Source organism: Ascaphus truei, chromosome 2 (genome assembly GCF_040206685.1).
Source record: "Ascaphus truei isolate aAscTru1 chromosome 2, aAscTru1.hap1, whole genome shotgun sequence".
NCBI lineage: Eukaryota > Metazoa > Chordata > Amphibia > Anura > Ascaphidae > Ascaphus > Ascaphus truei.
Window position 1 is genome coordinate 133926219 of NC_134484.1, and position 24306 is coordinate 133950524.

The following is a 24306-nucleotide window of genomic DNA, read 5'->3' on the forward strand; positions in this document are numbered from 1 at the left end:
CACACAAAAGCCTGCCATGATTTCTTTCCATGCTAATGGTCAAACTATTCTGGCAAGAACAGAACAAGATAAAAACCTAAACCCTTTACCCCAATCCCTTATTTTAAAAAACCTTAAACCCCTACCCGGCGCTGACGTGGCGACGCAAAACGGCCGCAATCAAATGTCTGATTCCACCGGTTACTTCCTTGTGTTTCAATTTCAACGTTGCGGCTTTCTATTGGCCCATGTACCGTGGAGATTTAAACACCATTTTGTTTCCCCTGGAGGGGATGCTAGCTGTGGCACCTTCCCTGTTAAGTATCTTGGGAACCAGTGTCCCTCCCAGAGCTGAAATTAGAGTGGTTCAGACAAAGATCCCCTGCTTCCTATCTAAACAGGCAGGCTGAACTGCTCCTTTAAATAAGTTAAAAGCTGTTGGAGTTTTTTTTGCCATTTTTTTTAATTAGAAATTCTTCAATAGCTATCAACAGGAGGAAATCTACAAAAGCGGTTTCAAATTACATGAAAAGGGAATATTTTGAGTTAATTCTTTAGTGTGTATAGCATTTAGGAACTCAGGAAACATTGTGCCAACTTTAATATTCCCTACAAAAAGCAGTTCACTTCAACACTGCAGGGGTTAATTTTGCCAAATTCCTTGAATGGGTTAAATGACATTCAAATATACACAACCCCCCCCCCCCCCAATGCAGATGCATGACTGTCACAGATGCATTCACAAAGGACCTTCCAAATGCATGCAACTGGCAGAGGAATAAAACAAAAGAATGAGCAGAAACGGGTACAAAAAGAAGCCATTCTTTTGACCTTTTAATCTCCCCAATTGGTTTCCCCCTTTGTCTTTTTTTAACTGCTTACCATGCCTTCAAATCCAACTCTGTAGAGATTCTTTGCTCCATTGTCCCACAGGACATATGCTGCACTGTGTGGGCTGGATGCACTCCAGTCCTGGATCTCCGTTACCTAAGGAAGGTTTACAAACAAAATAGATGTCATAAGTATACATTAACCGCCATCACTGTTACAAAACATTTAAACTGTAAAATAACACTAAATAGAACAATTCCCCAAACTCAAGTGGAGATTACCACCATTCTAACTACTACACTCACCGTTACTCTTTATCACAAGATTTTATAAGACTTCTTATTTTAAAATACATTAGAGACCCAATGCACTGTCAATTACCAACAATAATTAAAACATTGGTACCATAACGCAAAGCTATACAAGAGCAATATGTATGCTATTTTTTTTACCAAAAAAAAAAAAAGAAGAGGTTTAAACTTTTGCAGTATATAATTACACCTAGAAAGAAATAATAAAACTGCAACAAATGATTAACACAAACAAATAGGTGAAGGAATGGAATGACTTATCCTAACTGTCCCTGCAGCTGGGGTCCATTCTCTCACCCAGAGAGAAAATACATATAGTCCAGAAAAAAACCTATAGCGCAATGACAAGAAAACACAACATAGTGTAATCTGTCAAATAAAACCAGTATTCCCCATGTCAATGAATGAACTCACAGGGTTGCTGATATTTCAGGCAAAGGACTGCAGATGCAGTGAATCAAAATGGCAGGACTGCTGGGCGTTTTTTCTTTCCTCTGTGGATCTCGATCTCACATCGATTTAGAGCTCAATATGGAAAATAAATTTGCAAAGAGCAAACCTAGTGTCATTCCACTTTAATGAAAATATTAAACATATGCACAGTGCACTCACAAATTTTCGGAATTAAAAAAAAAAAGTGTGTTGAGAATACACCCGTATTAATGGACATCGGTTCCTCTCACTCTGGTGTGTGCAGGCCGATCGAGACCTGGAACACTTCCGCGTCACGCGATGTCAAATCTAATCTCATGTTATGGGGTTGATCAGCTGGGCTCTCTCTCATACGCGTTTTGTTAAAGCTTCGTCAGAGGTGCCGACGATGTCTGTTAATACTCTATAATGTTTCAGGTCTGGGCCCGCGCACACCGTTGCGAGAGGAACGGACGTCCGTTAATACTCTGGGTGTCGGGTGTACTCTCAACGCGGTTTTGATTCTAAAAATTTGTGAGTGCACTGTGCATATGTTTTATTATTGTTTTTATTAAAGTGGAATGACACTAGGTTTGCTCTTTGCAAATTCATTTTCCATATTGAGCTCTAAATCGATGTGAAATCGAGATCCAGAGAGGGAAGGAAAAACGCCCAGCAGTCCTGCCATTTTGATTCACTACATCTGCAGTCATTTGCCTGAAATATCAGCAATCCTGTGAGTTTATTCATTGAAGTTGGGAATAATTATGTTATTATACAGATTACACTATGTTTTATTTTCTTGTCTTTCATATAATTACATCTATTTCCAAATCAATCCGTCTTGTGGAAAAACATGAAATAACGTCTTATAAGTTAGTCGGATAGCAATTATTTTGTTGCTTGCTTTTAGTGGATAGTTATAAAACCATCAATAGAAGATTATCTACAACTTGGAAGGCTACTTTGTTTTTATAAAAAAAAAAACTAAACTGAATTATTTAGAATCATATTGAAATAAATGTTATTTTTCAGGTTTCTATAGATTTCTCATAGTAGCACAGAATATAGAGCTGTAAAAATGGTTTTAGCTATTGGGTTTATTTTAATTTTACTATGTTTGAAGCAGTGTCTCCGAGGCTGAACTGCATGGATTCCCTTCCAGGGGAACCCCCTGCTTCCTGAGATACTTACATTTCAAGGGGCTGTCGGTAGCAGCTCCATGTAAGGTAGTGGCGTACATAGACAGAGATCTGATATATGGTGCATATCACTGGAGACCAGTACTTTTACACCGAAACCCCCAAGATCACTAGCACTAGACAGCACAAGGTTGTTGAATAAAATGAGGTTTATTCTGGCACGCCAGCAGACAAAACAAAAAGGTGCACAAAACAAGATACCATACCAACTGGGGATCTGGGGAGTAGAATCTAGCCTCGCTAGGTGCAGGGGTTTTTTACAAGAAGGCTTGCCCTGTCCGCTTCTCGTCCAGGATATCAGAGTGCTGATCACAAAGCAGCCACTCGCATGTATCTCCAGCTGGTCACTGTCAAGATCCAAACACGTTCACAGAATCTCTCTCAGTCGGTCCACTGAGAGACACTCTGGGAAGGTGTGGAGATTCCCTCATAGGACCTCTGAGAGACTGAGAGACACTCTTGGAAGGAGTGTGGAGATTCCCTCAGTCTCTCAGATGGTCCTCTGAGGGAATCTCCACACTCCTTTCCAGAGTGTGTCTCAGTCTCTGTTAGCCTCTCTTGCTCTCAGATGCTCTCTGAAGGTAGATCTGATTCTCTGATCAGCAGCACCCCTTATGTAGCCCTCTGTGGATATCCCTTGCATGGGAGGGTGCTGCTGGACAATCAGAGCATGGATAGTTGAACTGATAATTTGGTAAAATGCCAGTTATAGCCGTCTTCTATTTCATGCAGGGTGTACACAGGACTTGATTATTTGATTAAAAGCATCAATTTCTGAGCTCTACATACATCTGGTCTACCAATAAGAGCCAGTTAGAGCTCACATACATAGTGCTACACACTACAGTATCCATACAGGACACACATTCTATAATTCGGAGTTAGTTGTAGCTCATTTACACAACTGGTGTCTCTTGATTACAGTGACCTAATACCTCACTCGCATCTTCACTTACCAGATAGGCCTAGTCCTATAATGGTCTTTCAAAACAAGTACATACCACCTACACCTGTGCGAGTCGGGGTCCTGCCCCTTATTTAGCTTTATAGCAGAGCTGGGTTATGCTCTAGATATCCTACGAATCAGGCTGCTATATACTGGCGTATATGCCATACTCCCTGGGGCTATCTTTTTAGGTTTATCAATAAACACTCAAACGCACTTAAAGTATAGACTAATACCAAAGATTGTGAGCGTTTACTTATTTTACGGTACTTGTACAAAGCTATATTAAAAATTACATTTTATTTAAAATAACCATTTCGTCAACCACACTTATTACCAGTAGGTGTGCATCATATATAGGCTCTCTGTCTACGTACAGCACTACGCACACCACATGTTTGCAAAGCATTTCGTAGGTTGCACACACAACAATATCCATCCATTTCAGGTAACTCCACCCATTTGAAATAAAATGTAAGGCCCTTAAAGTACACATTAACAGTGAAGTTAAAAGAAGTTTCTCTGAAGTGAAATATGACCCAAGCTGTTAATATCATCAAAACTCTTGAATCTGAAAACCCATACATGCACCCAGTGTTTACCATTGCAGGGGTCCAAACAGATGAGCTACTGAAAATTAAAGTGGATAACACAAGTCATTTTGGACCTGTCACGTGGGCTTTAGTAGAGCGTTTACCATTCGAAAAACAGCAGTTACTAGGGGACAGCTTCAGATTATTTTACAGCTCCGTAATAACGGCTGGTAATACAAATGACACACACTGCTTCAGCGCAACATCCCTTCTTCCACATGGCATTTGAAATGCAAGAGGCTTCCCGTTGGTACACAGTTCAGATGATTGACCCATTACAGAAAGGAGAGTTTAGGATTATAAAAGTTATGTTTTTTCATTTTCAGTGTTCTCAAGTGCTGATGGTCTACAAAAGGAATTCCATCCATACTCGGTAGAACCAATAACCAGAAAACAATACACTTACAGTTCTCATTGTTATTGGAAGGGCCAACTAAACTGTTGGCCTGATTTGGCCAAACGTGCTTTGAATATTCTTTGTCTTCAAGTGTCCACTACTAATGTGGAATGTGCCTCCTCATAAATTCAAAAATAGTTACAGCAAAGAGAGCTAAAATGTCAAAGGAAAATCGCTCACAAAGTATTACACGGTATACTACAACAAATGTGTTAACTAGACTCTGCTGTTATTTAAAATCGTATGATGTGAACACGAGGACAGATCTCATTTGAAATGAGCAACTAATTTTTCATTGCACAGTTATATTGATATGAAAGAATGCACTGCTCATTTAACATAGCAGTACTTTAAGTACAGTACACCTTTAAAGTTAAATCAAAGTTAAAGGGTTGAAGTTGAGCGATTGATGCCTTTTTTATATTTCAAGTTGAAGAGGTTTGACGACTTCTGGCCACCCCCCTTTGTGTAATATCACTATAAGCTGAGCAGGAGTTTGCACAGTCGTCAGTCTCTCTCTCTCTCTCTGACTGTATGTACTTGCTACAGCGCTGCGCAACGACGCTGTAGCCAGTACTATAAACGCAGCCTTAAGGGCAACATTTAGAAAAGCAGTAATTAAACAGGTGCATCTAGCTAAGTCTTGGTGCCCAGGGGGCCTATGATACTTAACGGCAACTGGACTTTGTGGACACAAATGAAAAAGTAGTTATTTGCAGCAGGCTCCCAAGAATTTGAAACTTTCTTGTTGATCTAGCTATAAATGCAAGGGAACCACTCTAAGCCCACTTGGTTAGGTTTAACTGTAACAATGCCAGAGCAAAAAGGTCACTTAGGTACTAGATACCAAAAACAAATACCACAAATGTATACTTTGCATGGTAATCCTCAAAACCTTAAACCGAAGTGCTAGATCACGTTCACCCCAAATAACCAGCATGCTGCCATATAAAGTATTCTGGACCCAGGGTCATGTCTAGGGTATGAATGAACCCAGATAGCTTCAACTCAGCCCCCTTTCCAAAGTCCTGTTATATTTTCTTCACTTTATTAGGAAAGGAGTAGTATATACAGGCACTTGTGGATGTAATGGTGTTGTGAGAGTGCTTCTCTATAGGTGCTTCGTAATTGAGGGCAGGTGAAAAGAATTGGCCTTGCCATGGGGTTGGAACAGAGATGGGTGCTGTACTCCCGGTCTCCAAAGTGGAAAAGGAAGTGAGGGGGAATGTGGGTAAAGGGAATAGTCTTGGGACAGACTATCTGTGAACAAAGAGAGGGGAGGGCGAATAGCCCATTCTGAGAAGAATCTCAGAGGTTGCTCTAGCAACTCACTGGTTACATGATCAGAGGCAGAAAGGGCAACATATTGATGCATCACACAGGCACTGTGTGTGTGGAACAAATACATGCAGCTGAACTTAGGGAGCTGACAAGCAGAAGCTGCAAAGAGAGCAGAAATGGGCTTACATGTTCCATGACATAAAGCAATCCTGAATATCAATAAATATTTCTAACAATGGAGACCCGATAATTAAAGTGTGTCCTCATTCCTCCCTCCCAATGTGCTATAACACTCTGCAAACACCGATAAGGAAAAAATGTGAAAACTGCTAGTGGTGGAAGGTACTCTAGCTAGTATTAAAGGTTAATGATCAGTTGGAGAAGAAAAAACGTAATCATCTTGGTGTTACCTTTAAAGTACATTTGAAACCTTGGCTGCCTGAAAGTGCAGAGGGATTATACTTGTCATTATAGGTTTCCATTTCTGAGACAGAATCTTGTTTTCGACTAAATCAACTAGGATAAGTTTTCATTGCATAGTGGCATTACAATGCCTTCTAGCCATCGATCAATGTTAAAGCTCAAATTAGAAACGGATTTGATGGTCAACATTAAGTGCCAATGACACTCACCTCATGACTGTACTTATAGCATAAAATTACAACGAGCGCTGCTATCCTGAAATATCAACTGAGCAACAAATACAAATTATTTAATATGTTCTGTCACATTTAAGGGCATACAAGTCTGTGTTATCTTTAAAATGCCCCCCTTATAAGATGTTTCTCAGACTTCAACACACACACTAATAGTAAATCGTGAATGATGTATACCTACATTAAACATCAACTTTATGCTTTTGTCGTGCAGTTCCTGAATGAATTGCACAAAATGAAAAGTTCTGGCCATTCAAAAAGAAGTAGAGCCACAAACAACAACATAAATATCCAATCACTGAACCACTAATTCTTTGAGGAAAGGATCTGATTCTTCAGATGTATACATATTTTAGAATACGACACGCTTTCTTCAGTGTACATCCATTTGCCACTGAATTCTTACAAATTAATATGGGTACACAAACTATAATACACAGCAGACTCAAATAGAATTTTATTAACAGTCGTAAAAACAGAAATTGTTGATTTTACTTTAATTGAAACGGGCAACAATAATACAAAATACATAGGTCCATGTTTACCAAGTGGTGCTATCCCATAAGACTAATTTCAGCTCTGGAAGACAAGAGGAAAACAACTTACAGCACATTCACTTGTAAAGACTACGGCTGCGGCCATGGTCGGGGAGACGGTGCGGAGGCGCGATCACAATGCCTTAACCATAGCCAAGCCATAGACCAGGCAGGGAATCAGTTACATTTGATTCCACGGCGTGATGGCCAGGTCCCCTGAGTGGATCGCTCAATGAGGGCAAACCAGCTCTGTGATGTCACGGCCACGACCCCAGACACGCCTCCATCGCATCTAGCCTGGCCACAAAATGCTCCCGCTAAAACGCGGGTGACGTCACTCGCACGGACGGAGCGTTCACCATGGACGCAGCCTACGGCATCTTCCACCGACATAAGGTGTTTTATGGAATAGCACTGCTTTGTAAATGAGACATATTGGTTAAAAGAATTTTAAATGTTGAAAATGAATGGTAAAAACAATATACTGAAATATATAGATAGATGGGAAATATTCAACTATTAAGAATTAAACACAAATGCCTTGTGAATACGGGCAGGACTATAGAATTTAAGTACTCTTCTTACCTTTCCTCTCCTCCCATTACCACCGTCTTGGTCTTCCCACTGCCAATCTACCCCACGAACCACCCTAGCACTTGCAAAGATTCCTCTTGCTGTGATCTTCTTTGACTTGCGCCGTGATTCCAAAAGAACGCTGCAATTGGAGATATTTAATGCGACTTATTTATAAGTCTATCTTTAACGTAACCATTGCGATACATTTGTTTCCATCAGACCCACTGTATTTGACCAGCTTTAACAATACTGTACTTGCTTTTCTGGCTTAGCAATGTTTCTACTCTCACTTTACATGCTATTTGTGCATCATGTATTCTAAACAAATGCAGCACCCAGGCTAATGGTATAATAAAAAAATAAAGACGAACAAGGTACACAAAAACCTTGGCAGTAGCAATATTCAGAGTAACTAGTGTCAAATTGAATGCTCAAATTAAAAAATAGTGAACAGAAAACATCCCTGGAAAAGCAATATATCTCCATAGAAAACTTGTGAATGTATGAGATATCTAAGGTGACCCGTTAAATTGGTAGACAAAATCTTAAAAATAAGATGTTTTGCTACAAATGTAGAGCTAATGTACGCTTATTGGTATTTCTCTTCTTGGACAAATCTAAGCTTTTGCACATTCACAACAAACACAATATACAAGTAGCAATCCTGCTTTGCATACCTTTGAAGCAGTGGATTTCCAGCGCTTAATCGCGTTACTCTCAGCCCCGGGGGACCCCCTGCTTCCCGAGATATTCACCAGATTTATGGAGTGCCGTTAGCAGCTCTGGCTTGGCTAGTTGGGGCTATCAAATGGCGGTTTAAACGTCAAGCGGGTCAATAGGAAGCTGTCATGTCATCCCTTGCGGCTTCCTATTGGCCCACATGACCAGGTCCTTTAAATCTGCAGAGCTGACACCGGCACCCCTTACAGGAGGGAAGTATCTCAGGGAGCAGGGCGTCCCCGGAACTGAAATGAGCATGTTACAGCTCCAGAGACCCAATGCTTCCCACCTAGAACAGCATATGCTTTGATGAAAGATTAGGCTACTACCGGCCCTGCCAGAGTGCGGCTGGTATGACAACCATAGTGTTGCCTCTGATCAAGATATAAGGCCCGGTACTAAAAATAGCTAATACAGTACCAGTATTTCAGGAACCAAGGAAATGCCAAAGTTAAAAATCAAATGCTTCAGTTCATCAGTAGCAGAGATTCAAATGGTGTCAAAATAAGCAGCAAGACGAGCCTTTTATACTTACACAAGCAATATTTTAGATTTACAATTCAGATTAAAACAATAATAGAATAACCATGCCAACCAGCAAAGATATAGCAAGACATGCTGAAGTCGAAATAAAGTGAAACCATATGGCGCCTATACAATATTCTAGATGATGTATTATCCAAATGAAAGGAAGTGGTCTCTATTACCGTTCACTTCCTGGCGTCGTGATCCTGTAAAAGCGATGTCTCAGGTGATGTTTGTCTCCGTGATAGCACACAGTGCAGAGGTCGTAGTTGGTACATTCCGCACATTTCCATCGGATTCCAATAATGGGCTGCTGGCGGCAGGTGTCACACATTGTCCCGTCATGCTTGACGCCTTTGAAAATCAAGCAAACATAAATAATGCTTTTCCAGCAGTCTATTTATTAGAAGTACCATTACATGAAAAGAAAATATCCATTATTTTGTTTGCATACACAATATAGAGAATATCATAAATACATACATCTAAACACACAAGCATTTATATTGTTTTATCTTAAAAATGTAAGTTTGATTAGAAAGATGGCCCATTGAAAACCATCACCACTTACAATAAAAGCTACGTCTCCAGGACAAATATGGTTAATATAATACGGATAATTTTGAGACAACCCACACAACCAATTAGAAAAGGCAATTTTGTGAGCTTTATTTGATTTCAATATCTTGAAAGTTGTTTGCCTTTATGTGACGTATGAAAAATGTATTGATAAACTTTAATATAGATTGAAAAGTATATAGCTATATGAATATGTGATGTCTAGTTAGTGTTTTAGCTTACAATCTGTACATTTTCCCACAGTACAGTTATATTTTTGTTATTTTACTTAAATTGAAAAAAATTAAATAAAAAAAAACTCTTGAAAACGATGGTCTCAGCGATTACATGGGAGACCCGGACATTAATATGTTGGGAGAGCAAGATGGTTATGTACCTCTAAGGCCAGGGCCATGGTCAAAAAGACCGTGCTGGACCGCGCTGAGGGGAAACATTATCCCTATCAGCACGGCTTTAGACGGCGCTTCTGCACGCTTCCACAGGCGTGCGGAGGCGTGTGGAATTGCAGCCGACAGACAAATTTAAGTTTTCCCGCTGAGGGAAGCGCAGGGCCGGTCACATGACTGCCAAAAGCCAATGGCAGTCCGTGACGTCGACGTGCTAGCCCCGCCTCCCGCCCCCCACCCGGCTCACAAGCGCGCACGCTGACGCTCATGCAGGGACACAAAAAAGCTCCTGCTTGAGCAGGAGAACATGAGCGTCAGCGCTGCTCAGCGCTCTTCTTATCACCATGTCCGAGGCACTAGGCTTTTGGGGTGCCCTACAGACGTACCTAATACGTCATGGGAAAAATAAGTGAATAGGGAGTGCAGAATCGACCGGGATGGAAAAGAGCTTCCGCTTACATTTCTATCAGGGAGTAGATCAGAGCCACTTGTTCACTACACTAATGTACACATTACACATACACATACACAATTAGTTTAGATATTATGTCAATCACCTACATTTATAGGGCAGTCCAATCTAGGATGATGGTGAACTAAGGACATTGGTAAGTTAAAATAGGGTAAATATTGCTGATTCACACCTCATCTCTAAAAGACATTATATAGTGATTAGCATTCTTAGCTGTGTTCTCTCGTTTACAAAGTGCCACTATTAGTCAAACAGAAAGACAAATAGCTTGGTTTCAATGTCCTGACAAAATGCGATTAATACTCATCTTTGACAGGATAGAAATAAGAATTATTTAAGGGTGATCGAATCCTTCTAAAAGGAATCTAATTGAAATGATTAAAAAAAATTGTTTCTGAGCCGCGAGATGTAACTGCCCAATCTACGTACCAAATATGGCTCTGCCACTCTGTTCCTAGGAGGGACTACCCCTTGAAACATAGAGCTAAAAGTTAGGCTATTTTTCAAATACTGATAGTTAAAGTTTACAATCCTAACATGCACAAATATTCACTGAAAATGAACTTAGTTTAACCACATTACAATATACATTACATGCTAAAAAGTGAAACGGACACTTTAAAATACATTTGCAAATTCTTAAAATCCCACGGGGGGGGGGGGAATGGTTTCTATGGTCTCAGTGGTTATATTGTTACATAGTAGACAGACATATGTACACGAGTTCACGTGGCCTGGTAACAATAACTCCGGCCCATGGGCACATGGCTTTTTGATAGGCTAATTAAAAACATAAAATTGCCATAAAAACGGCAAAAAACGAGCAAGCAACACATGCTCCATCAGAAGGTGTTTAACTAATATTTCCTCATAAGAATTGGAGAAATCTGCAGGAGCATGTGCTTCACAAAGTGACAATTACAGGTTTGTTACAGTTTAGCCTGTGTGCTTACCCCCAAGTGCTTCTAAGGCCGCGTTCACACGGGGGGCTTCGCGACGCTGCGTTCGCGCCTCCGTCTGCTGGGCGATGTGCTCATCCCCTGCAGACGGAATGATCCGACAGAGCGGGCGGCGGCGCAGTGTCACGGGCGCAGAACAAATGGATGGTGTTTTCTGGTTTTTTCCTCAGCACTGTGCTGGAGCTCCCTTTAGCACGGGAGGATAAAATAAAGCAGCAATCCGGCATACTGACAAGGCATGGGTATACATGATCCCCCCCCCCCTCGTCTTCACTGCCGAGTCTCAATTTCAGCAGCCAATCAATGTAAACGTCTGGACATTGGACATTCATTGGCTGCTGAAATTGACGTCACGCTGCTGCAGTCGGAGATCACAGATTGAAAAGACTCCCGCGACTGCAGCAGCGTCGGCGCCGTACTTTGCAGCCAATGGTAGTTTCAATACTGAACACTACCATTGGCCGCCAGGCATCTGTGACGAACGCGCGCGCGCACATCGTGTGCCGTGTGAGCGGGGTCTTAAAGTATAACCATATAAAGATCAGTTGCTATACAGCTACACTACCTGTGTGATTACTTTCAAAGGATCTCAACATAAGTTCAGTAAGCTCCCACTCGGTTACATACATGTTTGTCATAGAACTATTCATCACCAAGTCATTTTAATATAAAATACACACCATGCTTTATAGAATAAGGAAGTTATTCTAAACCAGGGTGTAGTATCAAAATCTCAAGCCAGGCAGGTCAACTTCAAAAGTTAAGGAGCAAAACAAAGTTCACAAAGACACACTAAAATGAAGCTTTTAACTTCAGAAAAAAAACAAAAACAAATAGAAAATGAAAACATTGTATCTATAAAATGCGTATTTAGTGTAGTTCTTATATGGAAAAACACGGTAGAAAAGGAATATCACCTATAATTTCAAAAAGAACTACTGGAATAAAGATGCAAACGGATTGATATATAGGAAAACAATAGAGAACATATTTGTGCCACAAGTAAACATAGGTAGAATAGAATTATTTATCAGGATGGCCAAGGTATAACCCTTATATTTACTAAATGCTTTGCGATCAGCAAAAAAGATTATATTTTTGATACAAGGTGTGTGTTTGTGTATACTTTATTGCTTGCGGTCTGTCATCTTTGTTCATCAAGCGCCTTCTCTACACCTGTCTAGACTAGATTGCAAACTCACAATTTCAAAGTAACAAGTAATAAACTTGGAGGACATCCAGACCTGCGCCCCAAATTAGTTTCAATGCAATGGTGCCCTGATCAGCACTATCGCAGTTCAATGAATAACTCCCAGTTACTTTACCATACAAATACGCACGTCAAAGTAAACTAGGTGATACCCAGCAGTGGGCCCGTTTTTGACTTATAAACAAGCGTAAATCAACAATGTGCTACCTCCGAAGATACGTGAAATAGGTAATTTTCTCTAACTTCATCTAACACAACTAAGAGAAAACACAGAAGTCTAGTATTGTGTGATATATATATAGATATATAAAATATATCTCTTATAGTGTGTTGCATATAAACTATAAATAGATATATACAGAAGTACACAGTTCACAATATGCTCCCACCAGTGTCTTTAAGGCCAGGTCCATAGTGACTTCACCCGTGCGGAGGCGTGCGCAGCATTGATGTCACCCGCTTGAAGCGGGTGCATTTTTTGGCCATGGTACGCGCGCTGTTCATGAGCGTGTCTAGGGGCGTGCCAGTGACATCACGGAGCTGCTTCGCCCTCACTGGGCGAACCGCTCACGTGAACGGCCTGTCGCGCCAACAATTAAGTTTGAACTTATTTCTTGGTCTACGCGCTCCCCCTCCCGCTTATGCACGCATGCCGCATGGACGCGAACACTGCCTTAAGGCAGTCTGTTCGCTCAGCGTCCGCACAGTCTGCGGCACCATGGCCCCAGACTAAGACAGGGGGGGCGCAAACTTTTTTCCCAGCGCCCCCCTGCTGGCGGTCCCCTCACCCCGCTCCGACGCCGCGTTGCCATGGCGATGCGTGTGAGAAGCCACCGGAGCCAAGGTAAGTTAGGTTTACAGAGGCCCTGCAGCTCTCCCGGCACTTAATTTAAGTGCCTTCAAGAAGCGCGTGAGGCCTCTGCACCCCGCGCCCCCCAGATTGCGCACCGCTTAACTAGAAGACACACACACACTAGAAGACACAGGACACACACACACACACACACACACACACTAGAAGACACACACACACACACACACACAATAGAAGACACAGGACACACACACACACACACTAGAAGACACAGGACACACACACACACACTAGAAGACACAGGACACACACACACACACTAGAAGACACAGGACACACACACAAACACTATAAGAGACAGGACACACACACTAGAAGACAGGACACCCCCCCAGTTTGCGCACCGCTGGACTAGAAGACACACACACACAATAGAAGACACAGGACACACACACACACTAGAAGACACAGGACACACACACACACACTAGAAGACACAGGACACACACACACACACACACTAGAAGACACAGGACACACACACACTAGAAGACACAGGACACACACACACACACTAGAAGACACAGGACACACACACTAGAAGACACAGGACAAACACACACACACACTAGAAGACACAGGACACACACACACACACACACACACTAGAAGACACAGGCCACACACTAGAAGACACAGGACACACACACACACACACACTAGAAGACACAGGACATACACACACACACACACACACACTAGAAAACACAGGACACACACACACACACACAGGACACACACACACACTAGAAGACACAGGACACACACACACACACACACACTAGAAGACACAGGACACACACACACACACACACTAGAAGACAGGACACACACACACACACACTAGAAGACACAGGACACACACACACACACACACTTGAAGACACAGGACACACACACACACACTAGAAGACACAGGACACACACACACACACACACACTAGAAGACACAGGACACACACTAGAAGACACAGGACACACACACACACACTAGAAGACACAGGACACACACACACACACACACTAGAAGACACAGGACACACACACACAGACACACACACACACTAGAAGACACAGGACACACACACACACACACACACACTAGAAGACACAGGACACACACACACACACACACACACACACACACACACACACTAGAAGACACAGGACACACACACACACACACACACACACACACACTAGAAGACACAGGACACACACACACACACTAGAAGACACAGGACACACACACACACACACACACACTAGAAGACACAGGACACACACACACACACACACACTAGAAGACACAGGACACACACACACACTAGAAGACACAGGACACACACACACACACACACACTAGAAGACACGGGACACACACACACACACTAGAAGACACGGGACACACACACACACACACTAGAAGACACGGGACACACACACACACACTAGAAGACACGGGACACACACACACTAGAAGACACGGGACACACACACACTAGAAGACACAGGACACACACACACACACACACACACACACACACACTAGAAAACACAGGACACACACACACACACTAGAAGACACAGGACACACACACACTAGAAGACACAGGACACACACACACTAGAAGACACAGGACACACACACACTAGAAGACACAGGACACACACACACTAGAAGACACAGGACACACACACACTAGAAGACACAGGACACACACACACTAGAAGACACAGGACACACACACTAGAAGACACAGGACACACACACACTAGAAGACACAGGACACACACACACTAGAAGACACAGGACACACACACACACACTAGAAAACACAGGACACACACACACACACTAGAAGACACAGGACACACACACACTAGAAGACACAGGACACACACACACTAGAAGACACAGGACACACACACACTAGAAGACACAGGACACACACACACTAGAAGACACAGGACACACACACACTAGAAGACACAGGACACACACACTAGAAGACACAGGACACACACACACTAGAAGACACAGGACACACACACACACACACTAGAAGACACCGGACACACACACTAGAAGACACAGGACACACACACCATGTTCCCCTGCACCCCCGGCCTTCTCACCGGTGGGAGCGCTGTCCAGTATCCTCAGGTCATATGCCCCGGAGCAGCGGTAGTTGGCGGCGGTGCCGTTGTCCCAGACCACCACCACCTCCTCGGGGCTCTCGAAGCTGCGCACGGTGCCCACATGTCCCTCCCCGCCGTCCTGCTTCCCCCACTTCCAGTCCGGGCCCCGCGACACCCGGGCCCCCACCCCTTCCATCATCACTCGGTTATTACGAGAGCCGCTCATCCCCGGGATAGGGGCAGAGGCCCGGCGGCCTCCTCTTCCTCCTCCGCTGGGGGCCGGCGCGCTCTCCGGGCCTCCTGTGCACACACCACGACCGGGGGCGGGCCAGGAGCGCGGCCTAGATACAAGTGGGAAGAGGGCGCTCCGGGATCACCCGGTAACAACGCTTTCCACCCCTCTCCTTGTTATTGAGGCGAAGGGAGGATGAGGCCGCTATCTCCTGCCAAACAACGTAGCGTCACCAACGGATGCTGCGCGCGATTTTGCGCGCGCACACAAGTGTCGCCCCAGTTTCTCTCCAGACGCGCGAGCTCGTTGTCTATTCCCTTTTGCCAGAAGGATTCGCGAGACTCTCCAGCCGATACCCGAAGGCCCCGCGCACGCGCACTGGGCAGCAACACTGTCTACAGAGCGTTAACCAGTGCTGTTTACCAAGACGCTGCAAGCTGCAAAGAGACAATGTTGTTTATCTGAACTGCAATAACTAATATAGCTTTAAACAATGAATTGTGTCCACAACTGTGTGGAGCTACTCCCAGTCAGTATTTAAAAGGAGCTCTTCTGCCTTTTCATTATTTGTGTAATCTTTTGTATACCAACATGACAACAGGGGCCCCAGAGATACTTGTATACTGGGCATTTTTTTGTGGCGGGTACCTGTTGCTTGGCCTCATACAGGCTGAGTGCTTGCTCGCGAGCACGCGTTCACAACAATTAAAGTACATTGTTGTGGCCAACCTGCATGCGAGTGCACGGCGCTCAGCTGCTTGGCAAGACAAATCAATTTGATTTGACGCTCGCTGGCGCGTCACGTGGGTAGTTTGCCCAATGAGGGCGAACCAGCTCTGTGATGTCATGGCCACGCCCCCCTACGCGCGCAACTAGGAGGACACAAATTCCCCTACAAAAATGAGCACCGAGCTTGAGCGCCAGCACATTCTCGTTCGGCCTGACCGTCTCTTCCTGCTCCTCATCTCCGGCATCTCTTTGTGACGACGCAGCTTCATGTTGCCATGACAATGTGACGCTGCAGTGTCACTTGGCACCGCTTTGCCATGCCAAGGTGACGTTACTGGAGGAGATGAGGGGCAGGAGAATGTAAGGGCTCGTCCAGGCAGAGAGCGAGTGAGCATGCGCGATCAAACACATTACGACGATGTGTTTGACCAGCGTGCATGCCCGTGAGCGCACGGCACTCAGCTGCTTGGTGAGACAAATCATTTTTATTTTGCCGCTCGCGGGCGCGTCACGTGAGCAGTTCGCCCAATGAGGGCAAACCAGCTCTGATGTCATAGCCGCACCCCCTGACGCCCCCACGCGGCCAGGAATCGCACGGGCAATCTGAGCGCCTGATGTCATCGCGCTGGAGCGTTTGGTCGCAACCTGGCCGCGGCCTAGGAGGCCTCGTGCTTTCCTCCGGCACGAGCCCGCCAAACTCCTAGCCGACACCTATTGTTTTACAAAAAAAGCACTGCTTGTATGTATATCTTTATTTATATAGCGCCCACAAAGGAGACAATACAGAACAGGGAATTATAATGCGATCAAAATAAAACAATAGGAAAGGAAATCCCTGTCCTGGAGAGCTTACCGTCTAAGTGGTATGTTGGGAAACTTACAGAGACAGCAGGCGATGGCAGTGCTTGGCGACTGGTTGGTAGGAGTGACTGTGGGTGTGGTACAGTAGACATGAGAAGCACATGGGCAGCCAACCTTTTTAACAGGCGTGCCAATAAACGGGCACACATTACTGGGTGGCCCGCTGTCCTACTGCCCCCTACATCCGTTTTAAATGAATAGCTAAAACCTAAACGAAATAACGGCAAAAGTGCACAAGGATAAAAAACCATTAAAATAATACAAACATTGTTTATTGAGAAGAAAAAACTTGAAATTCTAATTTTAAAAAAAGAAACCTTCATTGAAAATGTCTCAATGTGATTTCTGTACTTTCAGGTAACAGTTTCTCAATATGAGGATTGATTTTCGAGGTTAATAACAGAAGGAGACTGAGCCCACGACTGTCTATCAATACCAATCTTTACTTATTTTTGAGAAAAGTTCATTGCCAAAAACGTCTGCTCACAAAACCCAAACATTTTTTTACATGTATTATTTAAATTGATTTGACTTATCTTATCTTTTTACTTGTTAAAGAAGTTAATCAAATTGTGTTTATTTTCAAATTTTATGTTAATATTCATAAGTTTCCCCTGTCAATTTTAAGGATTTCGGATTATTCCTTTCTTTAATCGATTTTTCAGTTGATTTTTCCAAATGAAAAACATACTGGACACCTAACAAGCTCCTATTGAACCCCCAAAATAACCACAACATATATATATAAGCATATGAGTGTCACAGAGGAGTGCTACTGAGCATGGCAATATATATTTAAAACCAGAGACAGAACATAAAACACAGACAGAGCTCAGTGCACATCCAGTGAAACTCATACACGGTACAGTGCCTAAATATATATGTATAAATATCTATTAAATAAAATGGTCTTTTAGTTTAACATTTTTGGCCAAAATTGTTGTAAGCCCCTGAGCCACTGCACGGCAGACCACATCTCAAGGGTCCCTAACACTAATATAAATTCTTAATAACCTGTACAATACCAGGAAGAATGGTTTATAATAAATCTGTCAATATTAGTTGCAAAGTTCTAAGTCTGATTGAAGCTTTTATTAACCTGTACATTACCAGGAAAAGCACTCTGTATTAGATTTGTTACAATCATACTGCAAGCAAGCAAGTTCCCCTGAGAGTGGGAGATGCTATGGAGCATAGCATCTCCCACTCTCAGGGGAACTTGCTTGCTTGTAGTATGATTGTGACAAATCTAATACAGAGTGCTTTTCCTGGTAATGTACAGGTTAATAAAAGCATGCTATGGCGCATAGCATCTCCCACTCTCAGGGGAACTTGCTTGCTTGCAGTATGATTGTGACAAATCTAATACAGAGTGTTTTCCTGGTAATGTACAGGTTAATAAAAGCTTCAATCAGACTTAGAACTTTGCAACTAATATTGACAGATTTATTATAAATCATTCTTCCTGGTATTGTACAGGTTATTAAGACTTTATATCAGTGTTAGGGACCCTTGAGATGTGGTCTGCCGTGCAGTGGCTCAGGGGCTTACAACAATTTTGGCCAAAAATGTTAAACTAAAAGACCATTTTATTTAATAGATATTTATACATATATATTTAGGCACTGTACCGTGTATGAGTTTCACTGGATGTGCACTGAGCTCTGTCTGTGTTTTATGTTCTGTCTCTGGTTTTAAAGATTTTTCCAAATGCCCTGATCTATAGAAAACTGTATTGTGCCTGTAACAGGGTATGTCTATTCTGTCGGTCTTTCCCCTCCCTGTTACGTAAGTTCCTGCTAGCTGCAGGCTGTAAGAGGTTAATTCTGTGGGCTTGTGACCCCCCTTCATGCTCCTCTCTGATGGACTGAAGTAAGGTGGTGACTCATGGCCTGTGTAAGCCTATCATGGATAGGTATAGACCATGAGCCCGTCCATTCTGGTTCCGGATGAGGGGCAGTGCCAAATTTACTCAGTCCTGCTCTGGAGGAGGAAGAGAGCAGTAGGGCTATGAGTCTCTCCCATCGCGTGATGAGCGTGCCCAGTCCCTGGGACCGGGGGAAAATCTGATCAGAGAGAGGAGACCCTGTACTAGCTGGGGTCAAGCATCATCCAGAGGCCTGGAGCCTCTGAGACCTTGCACCGCTGTAAGACCATCATGCAGTGAGTACTTGAATAAAGATCCCCTTGTTCTATTATACACCTGTCTGGACTGAGTCAGTGAGAAGGTGTGTGAGAGTGCTTCAGAGGGAACTGCTCCTGGTTCTTCCAGGATACCCACTGAAGCTGGAGGCACTGACACCGAACTAAGATGACATCAAAAGCCTGTCCTGGTCTCCATTACAACGCAGACAGCTCAGATCTCCTGGACCTCACAGGTATGCCTCAGCACCACACAGTAGCAACAGCAGTAAATGGGGGAAGCATGCCTATAAGGCATGCCTATAAGGATTTCCATCTCCAAACAAATGGGCAGCCTCCCACCAACCCATGGAGAGGTTGGCATACAATGGGGGTAAACTTTCCAATCACTATCCCACGTGTTTAGAGATAAAAGAGACCTTGAAACAAAAAATAATTGTGGGTAAGTAAAAAGTGTATAGCATCCAAAATAAATATATGTTGTGCTTGTGACAAGGGTGAGTCATGTAAAAAATATTGGCATGCATCGAGTCCTAGTGTGTGATCAATGTTGATGTACTCTATGCCATGGGTGTGCAGTCTTTTTCCCCGGTGCCCCCCTGCCGGCTCCCCCCTCCCTCCGGCGTTCTGACGTCCCGTGACCCCGCGGTGTTTCCAGAAGCCATTTGAGCCAAGGTAAGTGAAGTTTACAGAGGCCTTCGCCGCTCCCCTGGCATTTCATTTAAATTTGCATCTCCCCCGCAGAGAATCTCGTGCCCTCCCTTGGGGGGCGCTGTGGCAAAAATGGGGATAATCAGCGCATTAATAAAGGCAGTGTGCTCGGCTGGTTAGCCTTATTTCGTATTGGGGATGAAGGGGTTAATTTTTCATGCACTGTACATGTCTTATTTTTCCCTCTGTCCCTTGTTGTCCCCATTTTGCAGGATTGCATGTGCTTGCAGTAGAGTACATCCCAAGCACACACATATGAAAAATATAATTGTGCGATAAGGGGAACATGTATTTTCAAAAAAGTGTATTTTTGGCTGCAGGTTTTAAAAGGGACAAGCAGGATGAAGTTTTTTTTTCTCCTGTCATTAAAATGCACACAAGAACCAAATGTTTTGACACCTATGAACTGGGCCACTTTCCTATGCAAGCGTCAAAGATCACATGCTGGGCCAATGCCTGGGAGTCTAGGGAAGTGTTGCATATTAAAGCCCCAGAGTCAGGATGCGAGAATTAGCCAGGATGGATGCTAAATAGGAAATCCTGTTGACCATCTGGGCTATCTCACACCCTGAGTTTCCCTCCCAGCCTGAGAGAGGCCAGGTAAAGAGGGGAGTGCACCTATGCTAAGTAGCCAAGGTGGCATTGTCGCACAGGCTCTGTGTGAACATGAAATCCCTAGAGTACCCATTCTCCAAACTGTGGGCAAGTAGGGGATTGGGGAATGAGAAAATTCCCACGAGGGGGATTGGGTGGGTATGTTGGAGATAGGCTCTCAAACCCTATATACATGTCACCCAGGCTATCCCCGTTGTCAAGAGCAGCAGCACAATCCTGGAACGCAAAGAGTCTTATCACATCGGAACCAAGAACAGAACTCTGCGGCAGGACTCTGTGATTGCTGGGGGTTATCTATCAGACCCCAACGGACCAGAAAATACTTTGCACTCTCACAGAAGGATTGGGCTGGCAATTTGCGCCCTTGCAAAAGGACTACATTTTAAAGGACAATCTTCTGGTGCTTTGCACCTTTCTGGACATTATATCCTGTTTCTCTGTTCAGTAAGTGTTTTTATTAAGTGTATTCTAAGGTTGTCGCGTGTCTGTCTAGTAAGGAAATAAATGACAATTTATTTTGCTCAACTTGTATGCTCAATCTAAACCCAAAATATAAATGTGTTGATAATAGTTGTGTCCATCGTGACAGGCGCGCCCCCCCAAGTTTGCGCACCCCTGCTCTAGGCTATTGAAATGCTTAATTTAGGAGGTGAGTTATAAGGTTTGTCTTAAAGGTGGGGAGAGAAGGTGTTTGGCGTATACTGAGTGTGAGGGAGTTCCACAGGTAAGTGACGGTGAGGGAAAAAGGTTTAAGACGAGAGAGAGAGCAGTTTAGGTGGAAAGGAGACAGTTATGGGGAGAGTGCAGGCGACAAGTACGGGCATAATAACGAGAGATCAGAGCTGGTATGTAGGGAGGTGCAGATTATTATTGTTATAGTTTATTTGTAAAGAGTCAACATATTATGCCGAGCGTTATAGTGGGGTTACAGATAGATGTAAATTACATAAATAGAGTTGCATATCAAATAAGGACAAACAAGATCAAACAGAATACATAGAAAAAGTGTCCAAGTCCATCAATAATTCTGTGTAGTATGAATCGTGATTATACGGTCATAATAGACCTATAGTGAAAATATATAACATATATAACATGGTATGTTCCATAGTACCTGTTTCTCCCCACATAGTGTATCTGCTATGTAAGTCCTGTTAAGTTCCAGGCATTAGCAGGTTAATCTATGGGCCAGTGACCCCCCTTCTGCTTCCCTTGAAAGTGAAGGAAGGTAGGTGGTGACCCATGGTCTGTGTACAGCCCCCCTATAGGTGGGCACAGTCCATGAGCCCGTCCCTTCCAGAGTTTTCTAGGGGAGTAGCTAAAAGTTAGAAGGTCTTTACCTCTGCTCTTCAAGGAGTGAGGACGGAGCTGTCAATCTTCCCCATTGCGGGGAAAGCATGCTCACTCTAGGCCGGCTGGCCTAGAGACCAACAGGCTTGAGCCCTTACTACCGGGCATGTGCCATCCAAAGTTCCTGTGACTTTTGGAGAACATGATATGCTGCAATGAAGAGCTGCTGCAGCAAGCATCCCAATAAATCCAGTTCAAAGATACAGTACCTCTGCCTCTGGTGTCAGTTCCTGGGCAGGAGGGGTATTGGAGTGCCGTGATGGGTGCTGACACCCACACCCCATGGGTTCCATCACAGCTGGAGGCGCTGAGACCAACCGAGAAGAAGAACCCAGAGATCTGTCTAAGCCTGTCCTGTTCCTGTCTCACTACCAACTAGCAGATCACTCAGTACTCCTGCAGCCTACAGGTATAGCACCACAAACCTGGTAATACGCCTATCTCCCCAGCACTGGTCCCTCTATGGATTGGGGGGGGGGGGGGGACCATGTTACACATATATAAAATGTAAAACACAGTTAAACGAATACTGTTTAACATATACTTGTGAGTTATTAACCATGGAAGTGATGGAAAATAAAATAACACCACAGGGCAACAAAATAGTGAAAAACTTCTCTGTAAGTAGAGGATCTGCAGCTACACTGGAAAAGCTGAGGTCAAGGTAACGCCAGCTAAATAGATAAATAAAAGAAGAAAGCGCAAAACCCTCATAGTGTAGTATATAAAAATCTAGTTTATGTAAAAAAGGTAAATATGCACGTACAGAATAGAAAATTAAATGAGTGAGTGCCGCGTCCTCTCTCACTGACAGACACTGCGTGCAGCTGCTGGAGAGAGTGGGTTCCTCCATCTATCTGGCTGGCCCTGACTGTTCCGGTTCCTGGAGGGATAGGAAGGTGGGGGGCGAACCACTGCAGTGCCTGCAGCCATAACTCAGCAGTGAGAGAGGACGCGGCACTCACTGTGGTTCCTGTGCAACAGACAGAGAAGTATACTGTCCTTTATTGGTTTTTATACCTACACGCTCATTTAATTTTCTATTCTGTACGTGCATATTTACCTTTTTTACATAAACTTGATTTTTATATACTACACTATGAGGGTTTTGCGCTTTCTTCTTCTTTTTTTAAGATCAAACAGACACAGAAGGTAATGAGGGCCCTGGTCATGAGAGCTTACATAGTGGGAATAAGGGGCAATATTGAAACAAAAGGTAAAGGGGCTGCTTATTGTGGGATGGAGTATGCCCAGGATGGCCACCACTCCGTGCTTGACTGCGGGTTTCGGCCACGTATGTGTCTTTACCTGTGAAATCTCCAAGGGTGGCCTTGGGTCTTGGGTGTGGTGGCTGCGGCATCATCCGGCGGCATCTCCCCCTGCAGGGTCCCGACAACATGGCTCCACAACGTCAAATGGTGTCACGTTGCCATGAGAACGGGACTGTGACAGGGTGAAGTCAGGTACTGATAGTTATGCCTGTGAAACATATATCTGAGTCGTTCATCCAGCACTCAGAAGGTTAACCTGGTAAGAATAGCTGGGCAATCAGGAAGGAAGCAGACACCTGACAACCAGCATGATATATAAGGAAGCCAATGCTTGTAGCAGGTAGCTGTCTCATACTACAGAGCTGTCCCATGTAAGCTACTAGCCAGATGGATTCCCAACCCTCTTTCTAAAGGACAGTAAGAACTTTAATATTGTTTCCTGACTGTTGTGATATATGATAAAAGGTTGGGAACTGGAGATAGCCAACCAGCCTGATAGATAGGGCTTGGATTGTGAGTAAGTTCTCCCAATGTGGAGTAGATGTTATTTTCCTATGTTTTGTGTTGCCTAAAAAGGATGGTGTGTCCAAATGTTTAGTTCTGTGGTGAAGCAATAAAACCACTTAATATTTGCTTTAACCTGAAACTACACGTGTGGACTATTTTCTGACCTCGCCTACAGGCTGTCCTGCCACAGGGACATTACATGCCGTTACGCGGCGTCACATTGCTATGACAACGGGACATCACGTGACACCTTGACGCCATAATGCATCCCATTGTCATGGCAACTTGCACCACATGGCGCC

At 43.8% G+C, this 24306-nt stretch overlaps 2 protein-coding genes across 2 annotated transcripts in view; both read right to left on the reverse strand.

Annotated features, from left to right (window-relative positions):
• Positions 1 to 16158, reverse strand: part of MIB1 (MIB E3 ubiquitin protein ligase 1) — a 74962-nt gene extending 58804 nt beyond the window's left edge. The window contains exons 1-4 of the mRNA XM_075588514.1: positions 15584 to 16158; positions 9147 to 9318; positions 7729 to 7858; positions 862 to 966 (exon numbers count right to left, since the gene is read on the reverse strand). Coding sequence (XP_075444629.1) covers positions 862 to 966; positions 7729 to 7858; positions 9147 to 9318; positions 15584 to 15812 — 636 coding nt within the window. The 5' untranslated portion in view covers positions 15813 to 16158. The remainder of the gene's footprint in view (positions 1 to 861; positions 967 to 7728; positions 7859 to 9146; positions 9319 to 15583) is intronic.
• A 532-nt stretch (positions 16159 to 16690) lies between these two features.
• The window catches only part of LOC142488143 (uncharacterized), a 55451-nt gene continuing 47835 nt past the window's right edge, over positions 16691 to 24306 (reverse strand). The window contains exon 5 of the mRNA XM_075588515.1: positions 16691 to 16881. Within this exon, the coding sequence (XP_075444630.1) occupies positions 16691 to 16881 (191 nt within the window). The remainder of the gene's footprint in view (positions 16882 to 24306) is intronic.